The sequence below is a fragment of the Ranitomeya imitator genome, chromosome 3 (genome assembly GCF_032444005.1).
Source record: "Ranitomeya imitator isolate aRanImi1 chromosome 3, aRanImi1.pri, whole genome shotgun sequence".
Taxonomy (NCBI): Eukaryota; Metazoa; Chordata; class Amphibia; order Anura; family Dendrobatidae; genus Ranitomeya; species Ranitomeya imitator.
In genome coordinates this window covers 828,465,521-828,492,839 of record NC_091284.1, presented here as the reverse complement: position 1 = coordinate 828,492,839, position 27,319 = coordinate 828,465,521, and the positions used below count along the sequence as shown (strand labels likewise).

At 49.7% G+C, this 27,319-nt stretch overlaps 1 protein-coding gene across 4 annotated transcripts in view; it reads right to left on the bottom strand.

Annotated features, from left to right (window-relative positions):
• The window catches only part of LOC138671348 (piwi-like protein 1), a 136,449-nt gene that overhangs the window by 61,982 nt on the left and 47,148 nt on the right, over window positions 1-27,319 (bottom strand). For all 4 annotated transcript variants that reach the window (XM_069759451.1, XM_069759448.1, XM_069759450.1 and 1 more), the window contains exons 2-8: window positions 26,501-26,587; window positions 25,704-26,298; window positions 16,289-16,414; window positions 13,625-13,836; window positions 13,290-13,411; window positions 11,628-11,708; window positions 9,113-9,310 (exon numbers count right to left, since the gene is read on the bottom strand). In XM_069759451.1, the coding sequence (XP_069615552.1) occupies window positions 9,113-9,310; window positions 11,628-11,708; window positions 13,290-13,411; window positions 13,625-13,836; window positions 16,289-16,414; window positions 25,704-26,298; window positions 26,501-26,578 (1,412 nt within the window). In that variant the 5' untranslated portion in view covers window positions 26,579-26,587. The remainder of the gene's footprint in view (window positions 1-9,112; window positions 9,311-11,627; window positions 11,709-13,289; window positions 13,412-13,624; window positions 13,837-16,288; window positions 16,415-25,703; window positions 26,299-26,500; window positions 26,588-27,319) is intronic.

The following is a 27,319-nucleotide window of genomic DNA, read 5'->3' as shown; positions in this document are numbered from 1 at the left end:
GTTGGCCCTTTTGCCTTCACTCTGCGGTCCAGCTCACCCCAACCATCTATAGAGGCCAGGTCATCTGGCGTAGCACCCCATCACTCTCCTTCTTGGTCAAATAGCCCTTACACAGCCTGGAGGTGTGTTTGGGGTCATTGTCCTGTTGAAAAATAAATGATGGTCCAACTAAACGCAAACCGGATGGAATAGCATGCTGCTGCAAGATGCTGTGGTAGCCATGCTGGTTCAGTATGCCTTCAATTGTGAATAAATACCCAACAGTGTCACCAGCAAAGCACCCCCACACCACCATACCTCCTCCTCCATGCTTCATGGTGGGAACCAGGCATGTAGAGTCCATCCGTTCACCTTTTCTGCGTCGCACAAGGACACGGTGGTTGGAACCAAAGATCTCAAATTTGGAATCATCAGGCCAGCACAGATTTCCATTGGTCTAATGTCCATTCCTTGTGTTCTTTAGCCCAAACAAGTCTCTTCTGCTTGTTGCCTGTCCTTAGCAGTGGTTTCCTAGAAGCTGTTTTACCATGAAGGCCTGCTGCACAAAGCCTCCTTTTAACAGTTGTAGAGATGTGTCTGCTGCTAGAACTCTGTGTGGCATTGACCTGGTCTCTATTCTGAGCTGCTGTTAACCTGCGATTTCTGAGGCTGGTGACTTGGATAAACTTATCCTCAGAAGCAGAGGTGACTCTTGGTCTTCCTTTCCTGGGACGGTCCTCATGTGAGCCAGTTTTTTTGTAGCGCTTGATGGTTTTTGCCACTGCACTTGGAGACACTTTCAAAGTTTTCCCAATTTTTCGGACTGACTGACCTTCATTTCTTAAAGTAATGATAGCCACTTGTTTTTCTTTACTTAGCTGCTTTTTTCTTGCCATAAAACAAATTCAGTAGGACTATCAGCTGTGTATCCACCAGACTTCTGCACAACACACCTGATAGTCCCAACCCCATTTATAAGGCAAGAAATCCCACTTATTAAACCTGACAGGGCACACCTGTGAAGTGACAACCATTCCCAGTGACTACCTCTTGAAGCTCATCAAGAAAATACCAAGAGAGTGTAAAGCAGTCATAAAAGCAAAAGATGGCTACTTTGAAGAACCTAGACTATAAGACATAATTTCAGTTGATTCACACTTTTTTTGGTAAGTATATAATTCCACATGCGTTAATTCATAGTTTTGATGCCTTCAGTGTGAATGTACAATTTTCATAGTCATGAAAATACAGAAAAATCTTTAAATGAGAAGGTGTGTCCAAACTTTTGGTCTGTACTGTACCTCCTAAGGGCCCGTACCACGTCCAGGGTATGAAGGGCTCTTTCCACCCTGTGTTTTGGCTGCAGGCAAAAAGAGGGGGGAATGATGTCCTCGTTAAAGTGAAAAGTTGAGACCACCTTAGGAAGAAAGGCCAGAGATGGTCGTAGGACCACCTTGTCCTGGTGGAAGGCAAGAAAAGGAGCCCGGCAGGATAAAGCGGCCAATTCTGAAACCCGTCTGATGGAAGTCACAGCTACAAGGAAGGCAACCTTCCAGGAGAGGACAGAAAGCGGAACGTCCTGAAGAGGCTCAAACGGAGGTTCCTGAAGAACCCCCAGGACCAAGTTGAGATCCCAGGTCTCCAACGGCATTCTGTAGGGGGGTACCACATGGGAGACCCCCTGAATGAAAGTCTTGACTTGAAGGTTGGCAGCGATCCTACGTTGGAATAACACAGATAATGCTGAGATCTGACCTTTGAGGGAACTCAGCGCCAAGCCGGAATCCAAAATGCAAGGGATAGAGAAAACGAGCGGAGGGTGACCTCGGAGCCTGCACCACGAGAAGAAGGTTTTCCAGGTGCGGTGGTAGATGGAAGCGGAAGACGCCTTGCGAGCGCTTATCATGGTGGGAATTACCTGCTGAGAGAAACCAGCTCGAGTTAGAATCCAGGTTTCAACAGCCACGCCGTTAAACGTAGGGCCCCTGAGCTCTGGTGGCAGATCGGCCCTTGGCGAAGCAGATCTGGGCGGTCTGGTAACCGCCAGGGGACGTCGGCTACGAGCTGAACGAGCTCCGCGTACCAAGCGCGACGTGGCCAATCCTGTGCGACCAGAATGACCGGAACCCCCTCCGTCTTGATCTTCCGGATCACCTTCGGCAGTAAGGGAAGCGGAGGAAACACATACAGGAGTTGGAACTGATGCTACGGGGATATCAGCGCGTCCACTCCGATAGCCTGGGGATCCCGAGAACGTGCAATGAAATTGTGAACCTTGGCGTTCAATCTGGACGCCATCAGATCCACGTCCGGGGTCCCCCAACGAAGGCAGATCTGCCGAAAAACTTCTGGATGGAGTTCCCACTCCCCCGAGGCAAGGCCCTGATGGCTCAGAAAGTCCGCCGCCCAGTTTTTGACGCCCGGAATGTGCACTGCGGAAATGGTGGAATGGTTGTCTTCGGCCCAACAAAAAATATGGGAGACTTCCTGCGTCGCCGCCCTGCTGCGGGTACCCTCTTGGTGGTTTATATATGCCACCGCTGTGACATTGTCCGATTGGACTCAGATTGGGTGACCCGCGAGCAGGGAGTGAAAGCGTTTCAGGGCGAGTCTGATCGCACGACTCTCTAGGATGTTTATAGGGAGCCTCGACTCCCGAACTGTCCAACGACCCTGGGCAGAGTCGTGAAAAAACACCGCACCCCAGCCGAGGAGACTGGCATCGGTAGTTACCACTAACCAGCGGATCGGGAGAAAAGACTTCCCCTGGAGGAGAGATGGACCCAGGGTCCACCATACAAGGGATTGTCTGACCCGCGGAGACAAAGGGCATGGACGATCGAGGGATAAAGGACTCCTGTCCCAGTTGTCCAGCAGAGCCTGTTGCAAGGAGCGGAGATTGAGTTGAGCGAAAGGGACCGCTTCTATTGCGGCTACCATTTTGCCCAAGATCTTCATGGCAAACCGAATGGGTCGCGGGCGAGGATGGCAGAGCGTCCGAGCTCCATGCTGAAGCTCTTGGGCCTTGGACCGAGGAAGCAAGACCAGTCCCCTTGAGGTGTCCAGGATCATTCCCAGAAAGGAGATCCGTCGGGCAGGAACGGGGGAGGACTTGTCCAAGTTGATCAACCAGCCCAGGCGCGAAAGAGAATCCAAGGTAATGCGGACGCTTGCCTCGCAGGCCTGAAAAGACGGACCCTTTATGAGGAGGTCGTCTAAGTAAGGCAACACGACCACTCCTCGAGAATGAAGAATGGCCATGACTTTCGTGAAAACCCTGGGCGCCGTGGCAAGACCGAAGGGTAAGGCCGTGAATTGGAAATGGTCCTCTAGGATGGCAAAGAGGAGGAACCTTTGATGTGGCGGGAATATTGGAATATGAAGATAGGCATCCTTGATGTCTATTGATGCCAGGTATTCCCCTCTCTCCATCGAGGAGATGACCGACCGGAGCGATTCCATCCTGAAGTGCCATACTTTTACGCACTTGTTCAGGAGCTTCAGGTCCAAAATGGGGCGCACTTTCCCGTCCTTTTTTGGCACGACGAAGAGGTTTGAGTAAAAACCACTGAACCTCTCGTGTTCCAGAACCGGAACAATGACCCCGCTCTGGCGGAGGGAATGAATGGCGCAAAGAAGGGCGCGAGACTGAGCCCCCGAACTGGGGAGACGAGAGGGAAAAAACCGTGCTGGAGGGGAGGCAGAGAACTCTATTTTGTAGCCAGACGACACCAGATCCCTGACCCATTCTTCGTGGATCATGGAGAGCCAGACTTGCTGAAAAAGAAGTAGACGTCCGCCTACTTTGGAACAGTTCCCGAGTCATTGCGAAGGGAATCTGGCAGGCCTGGATCCTCTGGTTCTGGGTTGCCTAGGCTTTCCTCGCCAGGACTGATTCGGCCTGAAAGAAGGACGAACGTCTCTGAGCGAGCGGATCGGTCCGATCTGGAAGAGGCGGCAGGATTGGACCAGGCTGGACTGCTACGAAAGGGCCGAAATCGAAAATATGGTTGGTGCTGGAAGACAGCCTTGGGCCTCTGTTGGGGAAGGAACTTGCTCTTTCCCCCTGCAGCGTCAGAAATAAGTTGGTCTAGCTTTTCTCCAAAAAGACGCCCACTCTGAAAAGGAAGGGAAATCAGAGACTTTAGAGGAGGAATCTGCGCGCCACTCTCTCAGCCAAATAGCTCTTCTGATGGTGATGGCGTTTGAAGCCGCAGTTGCTGCACAGTTCGCTGCATCGAGGGATGCATACATCACGTAATCACCAGCCATGGCAATCTGTTTGGCAAGGTCCGCCACCTCAGATGGGAGATCCTGCTCCTGAACCGATTTTGCTAGGGCATCTGCCCAGGAAACCATCGCCTTGGCCACCCAAGCCGCGGCGAAGGAGGGAAATAGGGAAGAACCCGAGGCTTCGTATACTGAGCGAGCTAGGGAATCTAGCTGGCGTTCTGTGGGGTTCTTAATTGAAGCGCCATCCGGAACGGATAAGAGAGTTTTGGAAGCAAGGCGCGAAGCCGGAGGGTCTACCAAAGGGGACTCCGTCCAGTCTTTAACGAGATCTGCGGAAAAGGGATACTTCGATTCCAGGGCCTTTTTGCCCGTGAAACGCTTATCTGGACGCGCCCTGTCTCGCCTGACTATATCCAGGAAATCTGGGTGAGAGGCGAACGTCTTATGAGAACGCTTGGCTCTAGTAAAGGATACTGAGTGGCCCGGATTAAAATTAGCGACATCGTCCACTTTGAGGGCGTGATTGACTGCCTCAATGAGGGAGTCAACTGTAGATCTAAACTCCGGAGCATCCGGGTCTAAGGATACTTCAGACTCATATTCAGAGTCGAGAACGCTACGAGCCCCTGAAGAGGGTGAGCGAGAGGTGGAACTGCCAGAAGCTGACTGGCGTGGTGAATGCTCAGGAGAGGTAGTGCGGATCCATTTTCTGGATGACCGTGCCTCTATCCGGAGAGAGCGGCCCCTGTTACGGAGACGCGGGGGTCAGTGGGTGCTCTTGTCCGCTGGCCCGGCTGTCTTTAGCAAGACTGCATGGACCACGTCTCATACCACTGAACGCCCGCTTTATCTCCCAGTGGGCAATACACTACACAGACAACACAGGGTTAAGGTAAAACAGGGTGGCAATACTTTATTGAACCACAGCACACAATAGCAAACAAAGCATTCCCAACATGCCTGGAATTGTAGGGGTACATGGGCGCATATAAAGTATCACTGCGTCTTCACGTGTTTCCAGTATGACACGATGTCAGAGCTCCCAGGGTCGCTACTCCATCTGTAGATGAACGCACAGAGAAGGGGTAACGACAAGCATAGGGAGATGACCAAGAACTGTCCATAGAGTCCATACAAGGTCCAAAGCCAGTTGACACGAGAGTCACCACCTGTCTTATCGGACCATCTCCATGGAACCAGGCGACCAGCGGGTCCCAACCCTGGCTTTCTCCAAACACATCCATGGTGCAGAGATTGTCACTGGATCAGATCTGTGTCCTTCCAACCGGAGCCGAAAACTCCTAGGTTGTATTCTATAGAATCCTAGACCAGTGTCCCTCATGATGGTGCCATGATGAATTGGCTGCAGTCCTTTCTTCTGTCTGTAGTCTGGTTTGCAGAATGTCCGACTGGTAGCTCTGTGTACTTCAGTCTCCCAGGATGTGAACTCTGAGTCAATTTATACCCAAGGCATGTAAGCTATTTTTAGAATTACCCAGTGTCCTTTACTTCAACATCAAGATATGGCAAACAATGGTGATGGGATTAAGTAGCACTATTAGCAAATAAGCACACATCTATAAACAAAGCTTAACCCACTCAATGTACAGTCACTATTACAGACTTAAGGTACCGTCACACTAAGCGACGCTGCAGCGATACCGACAATGATGTCGATCGCTGCAGCGTCGCTGTTTGGTCGCTGGAGAGCTGTCACACAGACAGCTCTCCAGCGACCAACGATCCCGAGGTCCCCTGGTAACCAGGGTAAACATCGGGTTACTAAGTGCAGGGCCGCGCTTAGTAACCCGATGTTTATCCTGGTTACCAGCGTAAACGTAAAAAAACAAACACTACATACTTACATTCCGTGTCTGTCCCCCGGCGCTGTGCTTTCCTCTGCACTGTCAGCGCCGACAAGCCGTAAAGCAGAGCGGTGACGTCACCGCTGTGCTTTCCGGCTGGCCGGCGCTCACAGCCAGTGCAGAGGAAAGCACAGCGCCGGGGGACAGACACCGGAATATAAGTATGTAGTGTTTTATTTTTTTTTTACATTTACGCTGGTAACCAGGATAAACATCGGGTTACTAAGCGCGGCCCTGTGCTTAGTAACCCGATGTTTACCCTGGTTACCAGTGAAGACATCCCTGAATCGGCGTCACACACGCCGATTCAGCGATGTCTGCGGGAGATCCAGCGACGAAATAAAGTGCTGGACTTTCTGCGCCGACGAACGACATCACAGCAGGATTCTGATCGCTGCGGCGTGTCAAACTCAACAATATCGCTAGCCAGGACGCTGCAACGTCACGGATTGCTAGCGATATCGTTCAGTGTGACGGTACCTTTACACAGTATGTTAGATAGTATATCAGTGGGCAGTCTGTCTTTTTGACCCACCAGACATAAACACTTAAATTCACAAGCCAATATACAGATAAAAAAACAGTTATTTTGTTTATGCAAAAACGTAGCTGTCTGGGTAATTAAGATACAATCTGGTTTCTTCACAGTGGCCCCTGCTGGCTGACGATTCCCCTGTTACGGAGGGATCTCTTAACCCATGAAAAGGAGTGCCCCGCTCCCTAGGTGGGTTCTGAATGGATTTGATGGCATTGGCTAAAACATCCACGGACTGAGACAGTGATGCGACCCACGCAGGGGGACTAGATACCCCAGGGTCGGTGGCGGTGGAGGGCTCCTGGGCACTTGGGGCATCGCAGGCTGAGCAGAGGGGGGGAACTCTGAGGCCAAGGAAGTGGAGCCTGGCAGGTGGTACACGCAGAAAAAAAAAGGTAGTATGCACCTTTGAGGACTTTTTAGACTTTGACTGGGACATGGTGTACCCTAATGTAAGATAGACCTCAGGGTCTATAACTAAGGAAGCGAGGGCGGCGCTGCAGGGGAGAACCTGACGTGGTCTCCTTACCCGTGGTCCTGTGTCCCGCAGAGGGAGAGAGACGGCGGTGGTGCTGGCGACAGTCGGCGATCAAAACGCTGCACGTGTGGGAAGCTGCGGCAGGAGAGCTGGATCTGCGGCGTGCAGAGAAAAATCCAAGATGGCCGCCGAGAATAGAGAGAGCAGATCTAGCAGACAGCGAGAAGTTCCAGGATCGGGGGGCGGCGCCGCAGGATGATGCGAAACAGGGGGCGGAGCCTATCGGGATGCGGCCTGTGCTAGGCCGAAGCCGGGGACTAAATTTGCGGCTTCGGCCTGGCACGCAGCCGCTGAACGCCGGAGGCTAATGGGCCCAGAGAAAAACGTGCCGCTGGAAAGAAGGAGCCCTCCGGACCGCAGAGCAGCCGACCCCGACTCAGGCACTTACCCCGAATAGAGGGGGAACGCCGAATCTTGCTGCCCACAGGATCCTGTCAGGTGAGCTGTGCCCGGGGATCTCTAGATTAGTACGGTGCAGGGATTGGGGAGCCTCCATCCACCATCCCCTGAAAAGGGGGGTGGAGAGGAACCGTCCGCCTCCTTCCATCAACCGAATATTCAGTGGTGATGCAGTGGGGGCTGCACGGACGCCACAAAGTAAAGTGCCTCTGAGCAGCCGAGGCTAAACCTGGTGGGCAGGGCAGATGTCCGGCAAAAAAGACCTGGCTGCAGAAGAGGATACGTGGAGGACACCACTCCATGTGCTCATCTGTAAGGAGGGAGAGGGAGAGGGAGGGGGAGGGGGGAGATCGGTGCCCTTGAAGGGGCCCGTCGCCCCCAAAAATCAGCTCAGGCAGTGGCTTCCCACGTCGCAGGAGAGGATACGGAGAGGTGAACTCCCATGCTCGCCTGTTGTTGATTCGGGGAGATCGGAGCCTTGAAAGGTTCCGTTGCCCCTTCGTCCGATAAAAAAGGGAGAATTAAATCCAGTGTGGCTCCTACAGACACTAAGCTTGAACGGGGCCTCTGGAAGCCAGCATGAGGGTGTATACTGCAGGGGAGGAGCGAACCTTTTTTTTGTCTCAGCCTCCTAGTGACTGCAGCATAACACCCATGGTCCTGTGTCCCCCAATGTGGCGAAGGAGAAATTAAAAATTCAGTACAGAATAATCGCAATTTCAAGCTCTCTAGTAAAAAAAAAAAAAAAAAAAATAGTACATAAATTACAAATATTCTTACCTAAATCTCCTTTTCTAGGTCAAAAATAAAGCATTTAAAAAATAAAAAAATAAGAGCATATTTAGTATGATCACACCAGTAACAAAAGAACGAATAAAAAAGAAAAAATAATAATTTAACGCTGTAAAGTAAAAGGAAATAATGGCAGAACTGCTGATTTTTAGTCGACCCAAGTTTCCTAAAAATACAATGGTTTCTTCACATATTATTGTATGTACCCCAAAGTGGCATCAACAAAAACTACAGCTCGCCCCACGAAAATCAAAGCCTCACACCGCTGCATGGAAGGGAAAAAAAAACCTAAGGACTCAGAAAATGGTCAAACCAATTTCTTTTTTTTTTAAATTTATTAATTTATTAAAAAGAAAAATTTAACAAATCAAATTTAGCATTGCTGTAGCTGTACCAATAAGGAGAATGTTATTGGGTTATTTTTGTCATACGTCGAACGCCATCAATGCGAAGACCAAAAAAAAAAAAAAACTGAATTTTTTTTTTCTAATTAATTTCATGACACTTCATTTTTCAGCACATTACAAGGTAAAATTAATGGTGTAATTTAAAGCTACAACTTGTCCCGCAAAACAACAAGATGTAATATGGTGATAGTGAAGGAAAAAAAAAATTATGGATCTTTGAAGGAGAGTAACAAACACAAATGAAAACTGTGCTCATCATCAAGGGGTTAATTAAACAAATTTGGTTGCAAAAGTGAAGGAACAGAATGTACCCAGGTGATCAGTTTCCTTCTAGAGGCGCCGCTGCCCACAGAGCGGCTCTTACTTGGTGAGGACGATCTGTCCGATCAGGTCCTTGCAGCAGGCGTCCTGGAACCTCTGAGGGTCACAATAGGAGTACAGGTTGCTCATCATGTCGTGTACAGTCTCGTTCCTGAGGACTTTATGGCTGACATCAATGCTCAACATGATGCTGGACTCATACTGGAGGATGGAGGTGGAAAACCCCGGCCAGATGGAGAGTCTGATGGGAGAGGAGACAGGACGGAGGGTGAAGACAGGAGAAAAGTAACAGCATCAGTGTGTACAGACACCTACAGGCAACAGCAGGGAGATTCTGTGCCTACATACATTACTTATCCTCCAGAGCTGCACTCACCATTCTGCTGGTGCAGTCACTATGTACATACATTACATTACTGATCCGGAGTTACATCCTGTATTATCCTCCAGAGCTGCACTCACTATTCTGCTGGTGCAGTCACTGTGTACACACATTACTGATCCTGAGTTACATCCTGTATTATACTCCAGAGCTGCACTCACTATTCTGCTGGTGCAGTCACTGTGTACATACATTACATTACTGATCCTGAGTTACATCCTGTATTATACCCCAGAGCTGTACTCACTATTCTGCTGGTGCAGTCACTGTATACATACATTACATTACTGATCCTGAGTTACATCCTGTATTATACCCCAGATCTGCACTCACTATTCTGCTGGTGCAGTCACTGTGTACATACATTACATTACTGATCCTGAGTTACATCCTGTATTATACTCCAGAGCTGCACTCACTATTCTGCTGGTGCAGTCACTGTGTACATACATTACATTACTGATCCTGAGTTACATCCTGTATTATACTCCAGAGCTGCACTCACTATTCTGCTGGTGCAGTCACTGTGTACATACATTATATTACTGATCCTGAGTTACATCCTGTATTATACTCCAGAGCTGCACTCACTATTCTGCTGGTGCAGACACTGTGTACATACATTACATTACTGATCCTGAGTTACATCCTGTATTATACCCCAGAGCTGCACTCACTATTCTGCTGGTGCAGTCACTGTGTACATACATTACATTACTGATCCTGAGTTACATCCTGTATTATACCTCAGAGCTGCACTCACTATTCTGCTGGTGCAGTCACTGTGTACATACATTACTGATCCTGAGTTACATCCTGTATTATACCTCAGAGCTGCACTCACTATTCTGCTGGTGCAGTCACTGTGTACATACATTACATTACTGATCCTGAGTTACCTCCTGTATTATACTCCAGAGCTGCACTCACTATTCTGCTGGTGCAGTCACTGTGTACATACATTACTGACCCTGAGTTACACCCTGTATTATACTCCAGAGCTGCACTCACTATTCTGCTGGTGCAGTCACTGTGTACATACATTACTGATCCTGAGTTACCTCCCGTATTATACTCCAGAGCTGCACTCACTATTCTGCTGGTGCAGTCACTGTGTACATACATTACTGACCCTGAGTTACACCTTGTATTATACTCCAGAGCTGCACTCACTATTCTGCTGGTGCAGTCACTGTGTACATACATTACTGATCCTGAGTTACCTCCCGTATTATACTCCAGAGCTGCACTCACTATTCTGCTGGTGCAGTCACTGTGTACATACATTACTGATCCTGAGTTACATCCTGTATTATACTCCAGAGCTGCACTCACTATTCTGCTGGTGCAGTCACTGTGTACATACATTACTGATCCTGAGTTACATCCTGTATTATACTCCAGAGCTGCACTCACTATTCCGCTGGTGCAGTCACTGTGTACATACATTACTGACCCTGAGTTACACCCTGTATTATACTCCAGAGCTGCACTCACTATTCTGCTGGTGCAGTCACTGTGTACATACATTACATTACTGATCCTGAGTTACCTCCTGTATTATACCCCAGAGCTGCACTCACTATTCTGCTGGTGCAGTCACTGTGTACATACATTACTGATCCTGAGTTACCTCCCGTATTATACTCCAGAGCTTCACTCACTATTCTGCTGGTGCAGTCACTGTGTACATACATTACATTACTGATCCTGAGTTACCTCCCGTATTATACTCCAGAGCTGCACTCACTATTCTGCTGGTGCAGTCACTGTGTACATACATTACTGATCCTGAGTTACATCCTGTATTATACTCCAGAGCTGCACTCACTATTCCGCTGGTGCAGTCACTGTGTACATACATTACTGACCCTGAGTTACACCCTGTATTATACTCCAGAGCTGCACTCACTATTCTGCTGGTGCAGTCACTGTGTACATACATTACATTACTGATCCTGAGTTACCTCCTGTATTATACCCCAGAGCTGCACTCACTATTCTGCTGGTGCAGTCACTGTGTACATACATTACATTACTGATCCTGAGTTACATCCTGTATTATACCCCAGAGCTGCACTCACTATTCTGCTGGTGCAGTCCCTCTGTACATACATTACATGCTCCCATGAGTACAGCATGGTCAGTCCCATGTAAACCCTGCTCTGCTGGTTACCGGTGGGCTTGGACTTCGGTGGCGTCGCTCGGGTTGTAGTAGTTGCGTCCTATCTGCTTCATGTCCATGATCTTCAGGAGTCTGGGGGGAGAGAACAGGCGCTGTCAGCTCTGCAGGTGGAGGACCTGTGTGATCCCAGCAGTGGGCGAGGGGATGTGGGATCCACTGGAATATGTGACTGAGAGTTTATCATTTTGGGGAACAGACGACAAATAATTCAGGATTTTCCTTCTTTTCGCTTTACAGAGTTTAACGCAGGAAATGAATCACTTTAGATTTTCACAGATCGGACTTTCCTGGACGTGGCGATAACTAATAGGATTTTTTTAGTGTCCATCTTTAATGATGGAAAGTCGGTCAGATCAGATCATTAGAGATTTTATCTTTTTTATATGTAGATTTCTATTGAGGCTTTTGTTTAATATTCTTTATCGGAGACCAGAACTTGTCAGTATTGCCGTATAGAGCAAACGTCACAGCCTCCTATAAAGCCCAGAGGTGCGGACACGGCGTCCAGTGCCCCCCTGCTGTCGTGTCATGGAGGGGCCGCTCTGCACCTGGACGCCCCCCAGTCAGGAACGTGCAGCTCAAATGCCAGTCAGCGATTGTCTGCAGCATGTACGGTGTTAAACAGCGATCAGAGCAGACTCCAGTCCCCGCTGTATAACCAGCATCTGCCGGGTATGGAGCAGGCGCAGCTACTGAGGCCGCTCCCTACACCCACATCTGACAACGTTGGAATGGCATTAAAAGGCCAGGACCGGACCCGAAGATTAACGGGGTATTCCCATCTCCAAGATCCTACACCAATATGTAGCAAAAAAAATTATTATTAACAGCGAATACCTCCAACTAGATATGTAGTGTAGTTCTTCTGATTCACTATGTCGCTCATGTGCAGGGCATTGCAGTAAGCTTAGGTATCCATGGTTACAACCACTAACAACTGTCAGTATATGAGTGGTCATAACCATGGAAACCTAAGCTTACTGCTAAGCCCTGCACATGGGGTAAGTAACACTGCGAATTAGAAGAACTATACTACATTTGTAATTGGAGATATTTGCCAATTTTATCATTACACCTACTACATATTGGGATAAGATCTTGGAGATGGGAAGACCCCTTTAAAAGGGGTTGTCGAGGATCAGAAGAACATTGCTGCTTTCTTTCACCCCCGACCATGGAGTGTGCGTGATAACGCAGCTCCAGTCACTTCAATGGAGTTGGCGTGCAATACGACCCATGGTCAGGAGTGGCGCTGTTCCTGAAAGAAAGCAGACATGTTTTCTAACCCTGGACAACCCCTTTAACAGTATTATAAATGGAGCGTGAAAGGTGGGGGTCTGGTTTAAGATTTTCCATTGGGGCCAAGGAGCCTAAAGTTTCAGTCTTGCAGGAGAACCTCCAGATACAGGACAGTTTGCTGATGGGTTCACACCATTATTGTAAAAGGAACACTCCCAAATGATCATGTTACCCCTCGTCTGACTGCTGGAGGGAAGGTCCAGCATGAAAACCTCAGCTCCATTCAAAACGGGTTCTGCAGAGCTCAATTTTGGGATGGTGTGGGGTCCCAATGGTCGGGGAAAGGGGGAGTAAATAATATTTTGGGATTAACCCTTTAAAGCTGATAATTTTACAGTCCTACGTCCCTCTGACCTTCGGAAAATGATGTTGTAGAAATGGAAGCAGGTGGGCGAGGTCGGTGGAAGCTCGTTGGTCAGTGTGATTGTTATCCGCACATTCTCTCCATTTCGAGTTTGGCTGAACACCTCGGTGACCTTCAAAAACAACAAGAAAAATCCCAAAACATCAAATGCAATCACCGTTACGTCAACTACCAGAGAGGAGTGAAAGGACAGATGTTGGGGACCAGAAAGGTCATCAGTGTCAGAACAAACATGGTCCCAAGTGACCCACGAGGCCTTGTCTGGTTACACGCGGCACCTCCATCATTGCTCTCCATCGATGACCCGCTGTCCTTGGCACTTTACCTTATTCAGTCTTTTTGGTAAAAACAACACGGTTCCATCAAATGCCCGCGCCTTCCCGATGGTTTCTTCGTGCTGGTACAGGAGGGCATACCGCAAACGCTTGGACTCCATGGCGGGGTTAAAGTCAACGTGATACTGGTACAGGGCCCACTGTGGTCGGGACACCAGCTTGATGTGGTTGGTCACAAGAGAAATCAGGGTTCCAGAGGAGCCTGCCGATATTAGGGAGATGGATATATTTTACCCCTTTGAACCAGTCACTGAGGAAGACGTGATCAGGCTTCTTGCATCCTCTCGCCCCACTACTTGCACCAGAGACCCTATTCCCTCACATCTCCTCCAGTCCCTTCCCCTGGCTGTCACCACTCACCTAACAAAAACATTCAACCTCTCTCTCTTCCGGCATCTTTCCCTCCTCATTTAAAACATGCCAGCATACTTCCATTACTTAAAAACCATCCATCAACAAACTGTGCTACCAACTATTGACCCGTCTCTAATCTCCCTTCAACTCTAAACTCCTGGAACGCCTGGTCCACTCCCGTCTTATCCGCTATCTCTCAGCTCACTTTCTTCTCGACCCTCTACAATCCAGTTTCCGCTCTTTACACGCTACTGAAACTGCCCTCACTAAAGTCTGTAATGACCCAATAACAGCTAAATCTAATGGTCCCTGCTGATTCTCCAGGATCTCTCTGTAGCATGTGAGACCTGTGGATCATCAGCTCCTCCTCACTATGCTCCGCTCCATCGGGCTCAAGGACAGCGTTCTCTCCTGGTTCTCCTCCCATGTCTGACGGCTCCTTCACTGTGTCTTTTGCTGGCTCCTCCTTTCATCATCCCCTTGTTGGGGTTCCTCAAGGATCAATCCAAGCCCCATTCTTCTACTTGTACACCGCCCCTATTGGACAATCACGGCTTGCATTATTACAAAACACCGGTGATTGTCCTCCCTCTATCTGAACCTGTCAAAAACAGAATTCCTTGTGTTTCCTCCTTCTACTAACCTACCTATGTCCGACATTACCATCTCCGTGTGTGGTTCCACCATTACACTCCCCAGCAACATGCCCGCTGTCTTGGGGTCATACTTGATTCAGATCTTTCATTCACCCCCCCACATCCGATCATTGGCTCGCTCTTGTCATCTACACCTGAAAAACATTTCTAGAATTCGACCTTTCCTTACTTTCAACTCTGCAAGAACTCTTATTCATTCTCGTCTGGACTATTGTAACTCTCTACTAATCGGCCTCCCTCTTACCAAACTCTCCCCTCTCCAATCTGTCTTGAATGCTGCAGCCAGGATCATATTCCTCACCAGCCGTTACACCGATGCCTCTACCTTGTGCCAGTCATTACACTGGTTACCCATCTATCCCAGAGTTCAATATAAACTTATTCACTCTCACCCACAAAGCGCTTCACTGTTCAGCAGCACCCTACATCTCCTCGCTCCTCAGCCTACCACCCTACCCGTGCCCTCCGTTCTGTTAATGACCTGAGGTTAACATCCTCAATAATCAGAACCTCCCACTCACGTCTCCAAGACTTCCTGTGTGCTGCGCCAATTCTTTGGAATGCAATACTCAGAATAATTTGATTAATCTCCAATACCCACAGTTTTAAGCGTGCCCTAAAAACGCATTTCTTCAGACTGGTCTACCGCCACAACACATTAATCCAATTATCCTCGTGTTGCCCATTCAACATTTTCTTCATAACCAGGTTCCTCGCATCATGTTCTCACACCTTTATGCATTTAATAGCCTCTGTGTCTGTACTGTTACACATTCTGGCTGATAACCGGTTCATGCAGCTTTACATGAACACCCGAGCCTTACACTATGGCTGCTCCGAACAATGAAAGCAACTGTCACCATCCACCTCTCCTGTCTCCCCTATTTCCTCATAGATTGTAGCTCGCGAGCAGCAGGGCCCTCACTCCTCTTGGTGACTGTGTGATTATTGTTATGCTGTAATGTCTTTCATTGTCTGTACAATTTCCCCTCTAAAAACGTACAGTGCTGTGGAATATGTTGGCGCTATAGAAATAAAATTATTATCGTTATTACTTTAGCATTTCTCTGTCCATTCAGCTGCTTTCTTAAGACACCCAATCTGTCGGTTCCCACAAATGTCATCATGTGAAGCCTGTTCCTCACCGCTGCTCTCATCTCATTGCAGTGGCGACATCACTTCAATAGCGCACATCACCGCTGCAGTCAATCATGTAGATGGCAGGAGCTCCTGTGCCCAGTGATTGGCTGCAGCAGTGATGTGCGCTTTTGATGTGGTGTCACTGCTACAGCAGAAAAGCAAATCGGAGCAGCGGCAGAGAACAGGCGGTGGACCGGGGTAAGACGAGTACCGCTTGCCTTTTTCTTTCTATCTTTTGGGGCCCCTTTTCCAGTAGTGTAAAACCCCCGTCACCTCTATTGATTTCTCATTTCCAATTATTTGGCATAAAAAGACTCCAATCGCCCAGCGAGATTTGGGAACCAGAGACAAGCATGTTTAACCCTTTAAGTGCAGCTTTTTGAGTTGGCGATAACTAGATGACAAGTCCAGGAGTTGTAAAGGTGGAAACATGTTTGTCATCCAGCTTTCCACAGAACGGCAAGAAAACACGATAGATGGAAAAAGATTCGAGGACGCGATTACCAGCTTTCGATTTTTGGACGTGCTCGATAGTCTGCCGGGTGTTCACCCCGACGTCATGGAAGTCGCGCCTACGGCCGCCCCGCTCCCCGATAGACACTTCTGCAAGTCCGGCTGACACCTGCAGAACTAAGCGAGAGAAAAAGGTTTGTTAAAACTATTAGCTACACAGGTCTCCCTTCCACATACAGGGGTCACAGGACAGAAAAGGGGTCCCCAATACTGCACAGTGGCGGCAGGAAGCATCCTGCGAGACTACACCAGGCCTCCCATCCTAGCAATCAGTAGGGGCCCCACAGCCAGACCCCAGCATCCAGCAAGTTCTTACACATCCTGTGAATAGGTGATCACTTACCAAATTTGGAATCTTTTATAGGATTGTATGGGATTATAACCGTATAATTATTGGTGGTTGAAATATTCAGCATGTCCAGTTATGAAGCCGCACCGACTGTGAATCAATGCCTCCTGCTGCTGTGCAAATGGAGCAACAGGCAAATAGACAATTAGCAAGACAGCCCCTATAAAGGTGGTTCTGCAGGGCTGACTACAGACCATTTCTCTGTTCTCATCCTTTTTGGCTGTTTTAGTCACTTTTACATTTTGTCATTGCTCTCACCCTTAGAGGTACTGTACAGTAGCATGAGGCGGTGTCTACAACCCACAGAAGTGTCTCAGGTAGCGCAGCTCATCCAGGATGGCACATCAATGAGAGCTGTGGGAAGAAGGGTAGCTAGGTCTGTGAGCACATTGTCCAGAACATGGAGCCGATACCAGGAGACAGGCCAGTACACCAGGAGACGTGGAGGGTGTTTGGGAGGGCATCCACCAGCAGCAGGACCGCTACCTCCTTTGTGAGATGAGGAAGAGGAGCAGTGCCAGAGCCCTACAAAATGGCCATCAGCAGGCCACTAACATCCATGTGTCTGCTCAAACTGTGAGGGTGGTATGGGGGTCCGGTGTATCCACAAGTGGGTGTTGTGCTCACAGCCCAACACAAATCAGGGCGATTGGCATTTGCCAGAGAACACCAAGATTGGCAGATGAGACATTGGTGCCCTGTGCTCTTCAAGGATGAGAGCAGGTTCATACTGAGCACATGTGACAGACGTGACAATCTGGAGACGCCATGGAGAGTGATCTGCTGCCTGCAACATCCTCCAGCATGACCGGTTTTGGCAGTGGGTCAACAATGGTGTAATGAGGAATTTCTTTGGGGGGGGGGGGGGGGAAGGGGTGGCACAGCCCTCCATGTGCTCGACAGAGTAGTCTGACTGCCATTAGGTACCGAGATGAGATCCTCAGACCCCTTGTGAGACCATATGCTGGTGCGGTTGGCCCTGGGTTCCTTCTGATTCATGACACGGACCTCATATGGCTGAAGTGTGTCAGCAGTTCCTGCAGGATGAAGGCATTGAAGCTATGGACTGGCCCGCCCATTCCCCAGACCTTAATCCGATTGAACACGTCTGGGACATCATGTCTCTTTCTATTCACCAATGCCGCCTCATCAGCAGCATGCCCAGGTGTTGTAGGGAGGTCATACAGGCACGTGGAGGCCACACACACTACTGAGCATCATTTCCACTGAAGTTGGATCAGCCTGTAACTTGGTTTTCCACTTTGATTTTGAGTATCATTCTAAATCCAGACCTCCATGGGATATTGTGATTTACACTGATCATTTTTAGGTTTTATTATTCTCAACACATTCCACTATGTAATGAATAAAGATATGTAAGTGGCATATTTCATTCAGTGATATCTAGGATGTGGTGTTTTAGTGTTCCCTTTACTGTTTTTGAGCAGTTTACATAACGTATACGGTATCTTTTTACAAATTATTCAGAGCCACAAAAAATATATATATATATAGTGATGCAGTGACCCATGCTGCAGCTAGGGGGCGCTGTTTGTGCTCCTCAGGATATGCATAGAGGCGTATCTGTAATGGTGATAATGAAAGTGTCCGGCATGATTGTAAATGGCCAGTATGTGTCGCAGAGGGAGTCTGCGCTGTAAACCTGAAGTAATGTTGTTCTGGGACCTGTAGTCCCACAAGCATTTCTATAGTTTCTAAAGGGAGGCTTGCAGGGTTAGTTTGAGAGCTGGGCGAGTCTGGCTAACCACACACACCCCCCATCTATGGGAGTGGTTACAGGTACATAATGTGACCATGGTGTGGTCACATGGTCTCCGTGGTAGAGAGTGTGTTGGGAGGTCCTGTGTGTGGACCGGATCCCTGAATAGCGCACTGAGAGGCAGTGGACCTGAAGACTTGTGTGTTGGAAGATCCTGGGAGTAGGATCGGATCCCTAAATAGCACAACCTGTGTTGGAAGATCCTAGGAGTAGGATCGGATCTCTGAATAGCGCACCGAAAGACCTGTGTTGGGAGATCCTGGGGAGTAGGACTTCCTGAAGAGCACATGGAAGGCATGTATGCAGAGTATGTGATGGCATTGCACTGGGGGAGCTACAGCCCGTCTGAGGATCTGGACTGTTAGGTGGCCTGGTGAGCAAGGCACTGTCCGGGACGGTGATCCCAGCTCAGCAGCTTCCCTGGGAGAGAGAGGCCTGATAGGAGCCAGCGTGTGGAGCAGGAGCTCCTGGAAGGTAAACAAGAGTGTGGGGAACTGTGTGCACTGACAGGGGGTCAGTAATGAACTGGGGGGGGTCACCCATTGTAACTGGACGAAGTGAGGTCCAGCATGTGTAGTGCAATGAAGTATCAGAGCTAAAATGTATATAATGAACTAAGTGTTACATCTAATGTGCAACATGACCTACAGAGGTTTATGAAGTATAAATAAACCGCATGGACTTTTTGTGAGAAAAACGTGCCTGTGTGACTGAATCCCGGATGTATGGGCTCTGGCTGTGGTGGGGGAGTGGTTTCGGCGGAGCATCGGGTCACAGGAGGCTGGAGCCGGCAGCTCTGGCGAACTCCTGTTCCCGCTGCTAAAGAGAAATGAATATGGGCGTGGAGGGAAATTAATATTCATTTCTTTCTGGCATCCTGGTATGATTGGTCCCATCCTTTTTCTTTTATAATTGGCCCCATCCCGTTCCTGGTATGCATGAGGAGCCATGCATACCAGGATAGGGATGGGGAGCCATGCATACCAGGATAGGGATGAGGGGCCATGCATACCAGGATAGGGATGAGGAGGCCATGCATACCAGGATAGGGATGAGGAGGCCATGCATACCAGGATAGGGATGAGGGTCCATGCATACCAGGATAGGGATGAGGGTCCATGCATACCAGGATAGGGATGAGGGTCCATGCATACCAGGATAGGGATGAGGGGGCCATGCATACCAGGATAGGGATGAGGAGGCCATGCATACCAGGATAGGGATGAGGAGGCCATGCATACCAGGATAGGGATGAGGAGCCATGCATACCATGATAGGGATGAGGAGGCCATGCATACCAGGATAGGGATGAGGAGGCCATGCATACCAGGATAGGGATGAGGAGGCCATGCATACCAGGGTAGGGACGGGGAGCCATGCATACCAGGATAGGGATGAGGAGGCCATGCATACCAGGATAGGGATGAGGAGGTCATGCATACCAGGATAGGGATGAGGAGCCATGCATACCAGGATAGGGATGAGGAGCCATGCATACCAGGATAGGGATGAGGAGGCCATGCATACCAGGATAGGGATGAGGAGGCCATGCATACCAGGGTAGGGATGAGGAGGCCATGCATACCAGGGTAGGGATGGGGAGCCATGCAAACCAGGATAGGGATGAGGAGCCATGCATAGCAGGATAGGGATGAGGAGCCATGCATAGCAGGATAGGGATGAGGAGGTCATGCATACCAGGATAGGGATGAGGAGCCATGCATACCAGGATAGGGATGAGGAGCCATGCATCCAGGATAGGGATGAGGGGCCATGCATACCAGGATAGGGATGAGCAGCCAGGCATACCAGGATAGGGATGAGGGGGCCATGCATACCAGGATAGGGATGAGGAGCCATGCATACCAGGATAGGGATGAGGAGGCCATGCATACCAGGATAGGGGTGAGGAGCCAGGCATACCAGGATAGGGATGAGGGGGCCATGCATACCAGGATAGGGAGCCATGCATACCAGGATAGGGATGAGGAGCCATGCATACAAGGATAGGGATGAGGGGGCCATGCATACCAGGATAGGGATGAGGAGCCATGCATACCAGGATAGGGATGAGGAGCCATGCATACCAGGATAGGGATGAGGTATTGTCCTATTCCTGAGATCTGTAGCTGGGGCTGTGCGAGGTCTTCCTTATTGTGTGGCGAACTTCTGTTTTTACTGGTACCATTTAGCAGTACATACATACATACATGATTCGGGGGGGGGGGGTGAGATGACCAAAAGATGCCGTCAATGAATTACAGCAGTATCTAAACAGTTCACACAGCAGTGATCAGAGCTGTCTCCGATCTCTGCTGTTAGAGGCTGGTGCCAGCTATGTAACACCGCTCCGCACACCTGCATCCCATATGAGCACTACCAGCATTTCCTAGATCAAGATAGTGTTAAAGGGGGAACGGACAAAAAAAAAAAGAAAAAGGTATTCGAGCTACCGGTAATTATTTTTCCAGGAGTCCATCCTGACAGCACCATGGAGAGAGTCGCCCTCCTCCTTGCAGGAACAGGAAAAGCACACAAGGTTAAAAAGCACCACCCCACCCCAAGTCCCTCAGTGTTTAAACAATTACCAAACCAAAATGAGGGTAGAACAATCTCTTGGTTCAAGTTCTGGCATGATGCTACTTTGGGTACAAAGGAGGGGTCCAATTTTTAGACTATATGATCCTCCCAAATCTGAAGATATGGGTCCTGGGTAGAAAGGGCCTGGATCTCCCCTACACGTTTAGCCGTGGTAATGGCCACAAGAAATTCCATCTTTAATGTCCGGACTGAGATGGGCATCTGCTCCCTTGGGACATAGGGTTCCTTGCATAGGGCCCTAAGGACTAAGTTTAGATCCCAGGGGGGGTTTAGCCTGTCTGATTGTAGGCCGTAATCTCTGACAAACCTTATTATCCATGGGTGAGTAGCCAAGGAGTAGTGAAAGTATGTACTCAATGCAGAAATATGGACCTTTAGTGTACTGGGTCCAAGTCCCTTATTAAACCCAGACTGAAGGAAACCTAAGACACCCAGGATATCCGGAGCCCCTGCAGAAAAGTTGAACCTGCCACCCTCCAAGCAGAATCTCTTCCAAATCTTGCAGTATATTGCAGAAGTAACTGGTTTTCTGCTAGCCCATATCGTAGCCATGACCTGGTCCAACAAGCCTCGAGCCTTCAGGATGTCCCCTTCAGGATCCAAGCCAAAAGGTGAAGCCCCTCTGGGTTCTGATGGAAGACTGGACCCTGGTGGATGATATCCTCCCTCTGAGGAAGCATGATCGGGTCTTGTACTGCCATAGCTCCCAGCAGTGGGAACCAACTTCTCCTCGGCCAGTATGGGACAATCAGCACTACCTTCGCCCTGTCTTCCTGAATGTTCCTGAGGACAGCTGGAATGAGTGCTAGCAGTAGGAAGGCGTAAGAGAGGGCCCTGTCCCACCTCTAACTCAGTGCATCTACCGCCTCTGGGACGTCCAACAGATTGAGCGAATAGAAGTTTGGCACCTTTGAGTTTTTCCTGGTCGCAAACAGGTCTATCAGGAGTCCCCCAGGGATGGCACAGGTACTGAAACACCTCCTGGTTCAGCTCCCATTCTGTTAGCCAGATTTTCCGTCTGCTTAAATAGTCTACCAGTGTTCTGGGAGCCTTCGAGATGAACAGCAGTGAATGAGAGGATCGTCCCCTCCGCCCAGGAGAGGACTCTTTCTGCTAGATCATGAAGTGTCCGATGTCTGGGGCCGCCTTGGTGTCGCAGGAACGAGACCGTCGTCACGTTGTCTGACAGTATTCTGACATGTTGATCCCTTACCGAAGCCTGACTCAGTCTTAGAGGTTCCCAGACTGCAAAAAGCTCCCTGAAGTTGGAAGACCTGTGACGGATCTCTTCCGGCCATCTGCCCTGAAGGATTCTTCCCTCTAGGTGGGCACCCCATCCCCACATGCTGGCCTCCGTGGTGATCACCAAGCATGGGGAGGAAATCCACTGGACACCCACCTGTAGGTTTCGGGACCGAGTCCACCAGAGTAGTGATCCCTTTAGTGCTGGGGTTAAAGAGATTGTCCTGTTGAGAGAGGACTGCTGCCGATCCCAGACTGACAGGATTTCTCTTAGTAGATTTCTTGAGTGGAACTGGGCCCACTAGACACACGGAATGCAGGCTGTCATCAGGCCCAGCACCTTCATAGCTGATCTGATGGAGACTCTGTCCTCAATATCTCCTTGACTGTTCTGAACCGACTCCTGTTTCTCCGCTGGCAAGAAGGATGTTCTGCAACCGGAGTCCAGCAGCACCCCCAGGAAGATCTTCCTGGTCTCTGAGGTCAGACTTGTCTGTTTATGGAGTAGCCGAGGAATTCCATTGTTGAAATGGTCCGATCTCGGTGATGCGCTAACCGATGTGCCGATCTCCCCACCAGAAGGAAGTCGTCCAGGTATGGCACTATGATGATCCCTTGGTTGCTTAGGTAGGCCACTACTTCTGAAATCAGCTTGGTGAAAACTCGCAAGCCAAAGCCAGGCTAAAAACGGAAGACACTGGAACTGCAAGTGGCAGGTTCGATTCGGCAGCCTTATTGCAAATCTCAAATACTTTTGGGATGCTGGGTGGACAGGAACCTGATAGTAGGCGCTTTTAAGGTGGATAGTGCACATGAAGGCACCTCTGTCTATGGGGTGGATTGTGGATCTTATTGACTCCATCCTGAACCTCTTGTGTCTGACCCATAAGTTTAGAGATTTTAGATTTATTATCGTACGGGCCGCGCCTGACGGCTTTACGATGGAGAACAGGGGAGAGTAGTGACCCACCTCTGCCCGGGGAACTGGGATTATGACTGCCGAACTGGCTAGCTCTTCTAAATCCGCTAACATAGCAGAGTCTGCGGCCACTGTAGTGGGAGCAATAGATCTTTTGGGGAGAGGAGAGGTAAACTATCACATACCCTTCTGCTATGGTCCAGAGGACCCATTGCTTCTGGGTAATCAGGAGCCAATTTGCTGCGAAATGACTGAGCCTTCCCCCTATCTGGATGGCATCATTGCCTCCAGGGTCTAGAGCTTGACCCAAACAGAGCTCTTGTTTTTTCCTCCTCTACCATAGGAATTACTGTAAGTTCCCCTACTGGCCTTCCCCTGGCTCTTGTGTTCATATTGTCTCCGAGAGGGACCTCCCTTCTGAATGGACTGGTTCCTTTTAAGTCTGTCTTCTGGGAACCCCTTGTTTTTATCGGAAGCCTGCTATAGGTTATCTAATGCTGGCCCGAATACCCTCAATCCTGAAAAGGGAATGAAGCACAACTTGGTCTTGAGGTGTTGTGCCCAGACCAAGATTTTAGCCAAATATCTCTATGGGCCCCGTTGGTCAGAGCTATTCCTAGCTGAGAATCTGACAGACTCTGCAGAAGTATCAGCAAGGAAGGCGGTAGCTGACTTCATTAGGGGAAGGGAGGCCAAGATATCATCTCTAGGGGTTTTATTGGGCAAATGTTCCTCCAATTGCCCTATCCACAAGAACATAGATCTAGCCACAGAAGCAGCTGCTATGTTTGGCCTGATCAGGGCCGCAGAGGACTCCTATGCCCGTCTCAGGAGAATATCGGCCTTTCTGTCCATTGGTCTCGTAGACTTGAAGAGTCCTCAAATGGGATGGATGTTCTTTTGGTGCCGGTCGCCAGTCACATCAATCTTTGGAATTTCCTTCCAGACCCTGAAGTCTTCACGATCGAAGGGTAGACGACTTTTGAAGTCCTGATACAATACCAGTCACCTTTCCGCATCCTCTCACACGTCCAGCACCATAGCGCGAATGTTATCGCTTATCGGGAACACTTGCTGTTTTTGCGCACTTAGATTCCCGAAGATTAAGTCCTGTCTGGACTGTGGTTTTGGGTCCTCCTCCACCTGCATCATGCTTCTAACGGCCCGTACCAGTTCATCCTTATCTTCTGAGGGAAATAAATATCTTCTGCCCCTTTCCTGACTTTCCATCAGTATTTCACGCTCTTCCTCCTGGTCTGACCCCAGGGAATGGGATTCCTCCTCTGAGCTCTGCTCTAACTCCCACCTAGGTCTCTTAGTGCATGGACCCGGACTGGGAAGCTACTGCCGAAAGAGGCTGGATATAGAGCCCTGTACCTCTTCCCGGATCAGGGACCTCATCTCTGATAGAAGCATGGCTGTTCCTCCCTTACAACCTTGGCAGTACAAGCCTCACAGAGTGTTCTGTCATAGGCGTCAGGGAGCGTCACATGGCATGTGGGGCATCGCCTGGACTTTTGTAGAGGTTTTGCTGGTCCGCTGGGGCATAGGCAGGGGAGTAGCTGGGGTTCCATTATCCTGCACAATGCAAGAGAGGGAGTAGTTAGGGGCTGAGTGGAGAAGACTGCTGGGGCCTGGAGACGTGCTGGGGCCTGAATGAGTGCCGAGGACAGGGCCGCATATAGCAGACTTACCCCGCCGTCCTGGTCCGTCTTGCCCGAATCCTCCATTGTACCGCTGTACGCCCTGCGAGATCCAGGAACCCAGAAAGCTGCCTGTCTTTCCACAGTTCTGCATTCCACCTTGGAAAGCACGCCAACCCTTTACCCGTGACGTCACCGTAAGTGCGAAGTCCTCTGCATAGCACGACGAAGGAGCAGCCGGCCGGTGTCCGAGCCGAGAGCCTCCCGCCAGGAGGAGCGGCTCAACCCAGGAGCCCGTCCGCTCGCTGGTCTCTGTTGCTGAGGGACTTCCCACCGGGGAGTTTTGGCCCTGGGCCGCTTGGCAGGGAGAAGGATTTGGACGATGATCCCCCTTAGCCCTGCAGGTAAAGCTGTGCTCCTCTCGTGCGTCCCTCCATGCAGGAACAAAAAACACTTGGTGGGTCCTTTTAACCCCTCCTGTGCTTTTCCTGTCCCTGCAAGGAGGAGGAGGAGGACTCCCTCCATGGTGCTGCCAGGAGGGCCGTCCTGTAAAAAAAAAAAGTTATAAAAATGAACAAAAAAACCCACACAACTCAGCGGTGATATTCCCCGTCATCCTGCAGCTATGACGTCACAGCCACCATCCATGTGATGACTGCAGACAATCACTGGCCTCAGTACACCACGTCACTGATGCAGCCAGTGATTGTCTGCATCGTTCCCGTAAATTATGCACATCATCTCTTCCACTTATGTTTTGTAGGATTTTTAGGTTTTGTAACATTTTGCCCTTACACCACATTCCTAAAGTCACGGCCAAGCCCCTTTTAGTCAGATTTCGCACTTCACACTGGAACATTAAGGACACTTACCCTCGGGCGCTGGTCTCTCTGCTGCCGCTGCTGGCGGACCTCTCTGGCGCCCTCTTCCAACGAGCAAAGGCTCAGGCGCTGGTTGCTGAGGCCTGACTGCTGGCCGGGGGTCTTGGGGCTGCTGAGGTCTGACTGCTGGCCGGGGGTCTTGGGGCTGTGGTGGTCTGACTGTTGACCAGGCGCCCTGGGGTTGCGGTGGTCTGACTGTTGCCCGGGGGTCTTGGGGCTGCGGTGGTCTGACTGCTGGCCGGGGTTCTTGGGGCTGCGGTGGTCTGACTGCTGGCCGGGGGTCTTGGGGCTGCGGTGGTCTGACTGCTGGCCGGGGGTCTTGGGGCTGCGGTGGTCTGACTGCTGCCCAGGCGCCTTGGGGCTGCGGTGGTCTGACAGCTGGCTGGGGTCCTTGGGGCTGAGGTGGTCTGACAGCTGGCTGGGGTCCTTGGGGCTGCGGTGGTCTGACTGCTGCCCAGGCGCCTTGGGGCTGCGGTGGTCTGACTGCTGCCCAGGCGCCTTGGGGCTGCGGTGGTCTGACTGCTGGCTGGGGTCCTTGGGGCTGCGGTGGTCTGACAGCTGGCTGGAGTCCTTGGGTCTGCTGTACCTGTAAATTCGAGAGAGTTACTCAATAACATAGTAAGGAAAAATAAATTGGACCCAGATCTCATTCCCATGATTCTGCTGCGTCTGCAGAATTAGAGAGCAGCCTCAACTGCAATGCATTGTGGGGAAAAACAGTGGAAGTCCCTGCATTATGATAAAGCAGCAGGAATTACTAAAAGGGTTTAATGAGTGGGGTACAAAACCTGTCCAGGTGGTCTTTGTGGGGCCTGCTCCTGCCCACGAGCTCGGCCGCGGGCCCGGGATCTGCCTCTTCCACTCATCTTTTACTTCTGCATAGGAAACAGATCAATTTCAATATATAAATGGAAAAAAATATATATTTATATATAATTCACCCAGAAAAACTGCTAAGGTGCATCATCCTACTCATTATAAGACTGACTGCCGGCTCACTGAGGGATCACAGGATAGCTGCCTATTGAAGGCTATACGGAGATCACTGAGAGGCCTGTCTTCTAGTATGTGTTTGATCTCACCGTAGTTGGACTCACAGCTACATTGCTCAGTATTGCTGTATAATTTCCTCCATGCTGATGCATGGAGTGTTTAATCTCACCCCAGAGCTGGATTTCCAGCTACATTGCTCAGTACTGCTCTATAATATCTTCTAGGATAAAGATGCTTTCTAGTAAGTGTTTGATCCACCTCAGAACTGGACTCACAGCTATACTGTTCAGTGCTGCTGTATAATGTCCTCCATGCTGCTGCTGCTTTCTAGTAACTGTTTCAACTCACCACAGAGCTTGATTTCCAGCTGCACTGCTATTTTACATCTTTTAGGCTCAAGATACTTTCTTGTAATTGTTTAATCTTACCCCAGAGCTGGATTCAGATATACGAGGGGCGTTCAAAGGTTTCCCCTGACCCACTTCTATTTATCACAGGACGCCGACACCACAAATGTATAATGATACAAGTCTCTACAGATTTTGTGCCAATTTGCAACTCAGAACTGATAACGGTCTGATGTTACAGGTGCTGGAGTGGTGTGAGGTTTGATA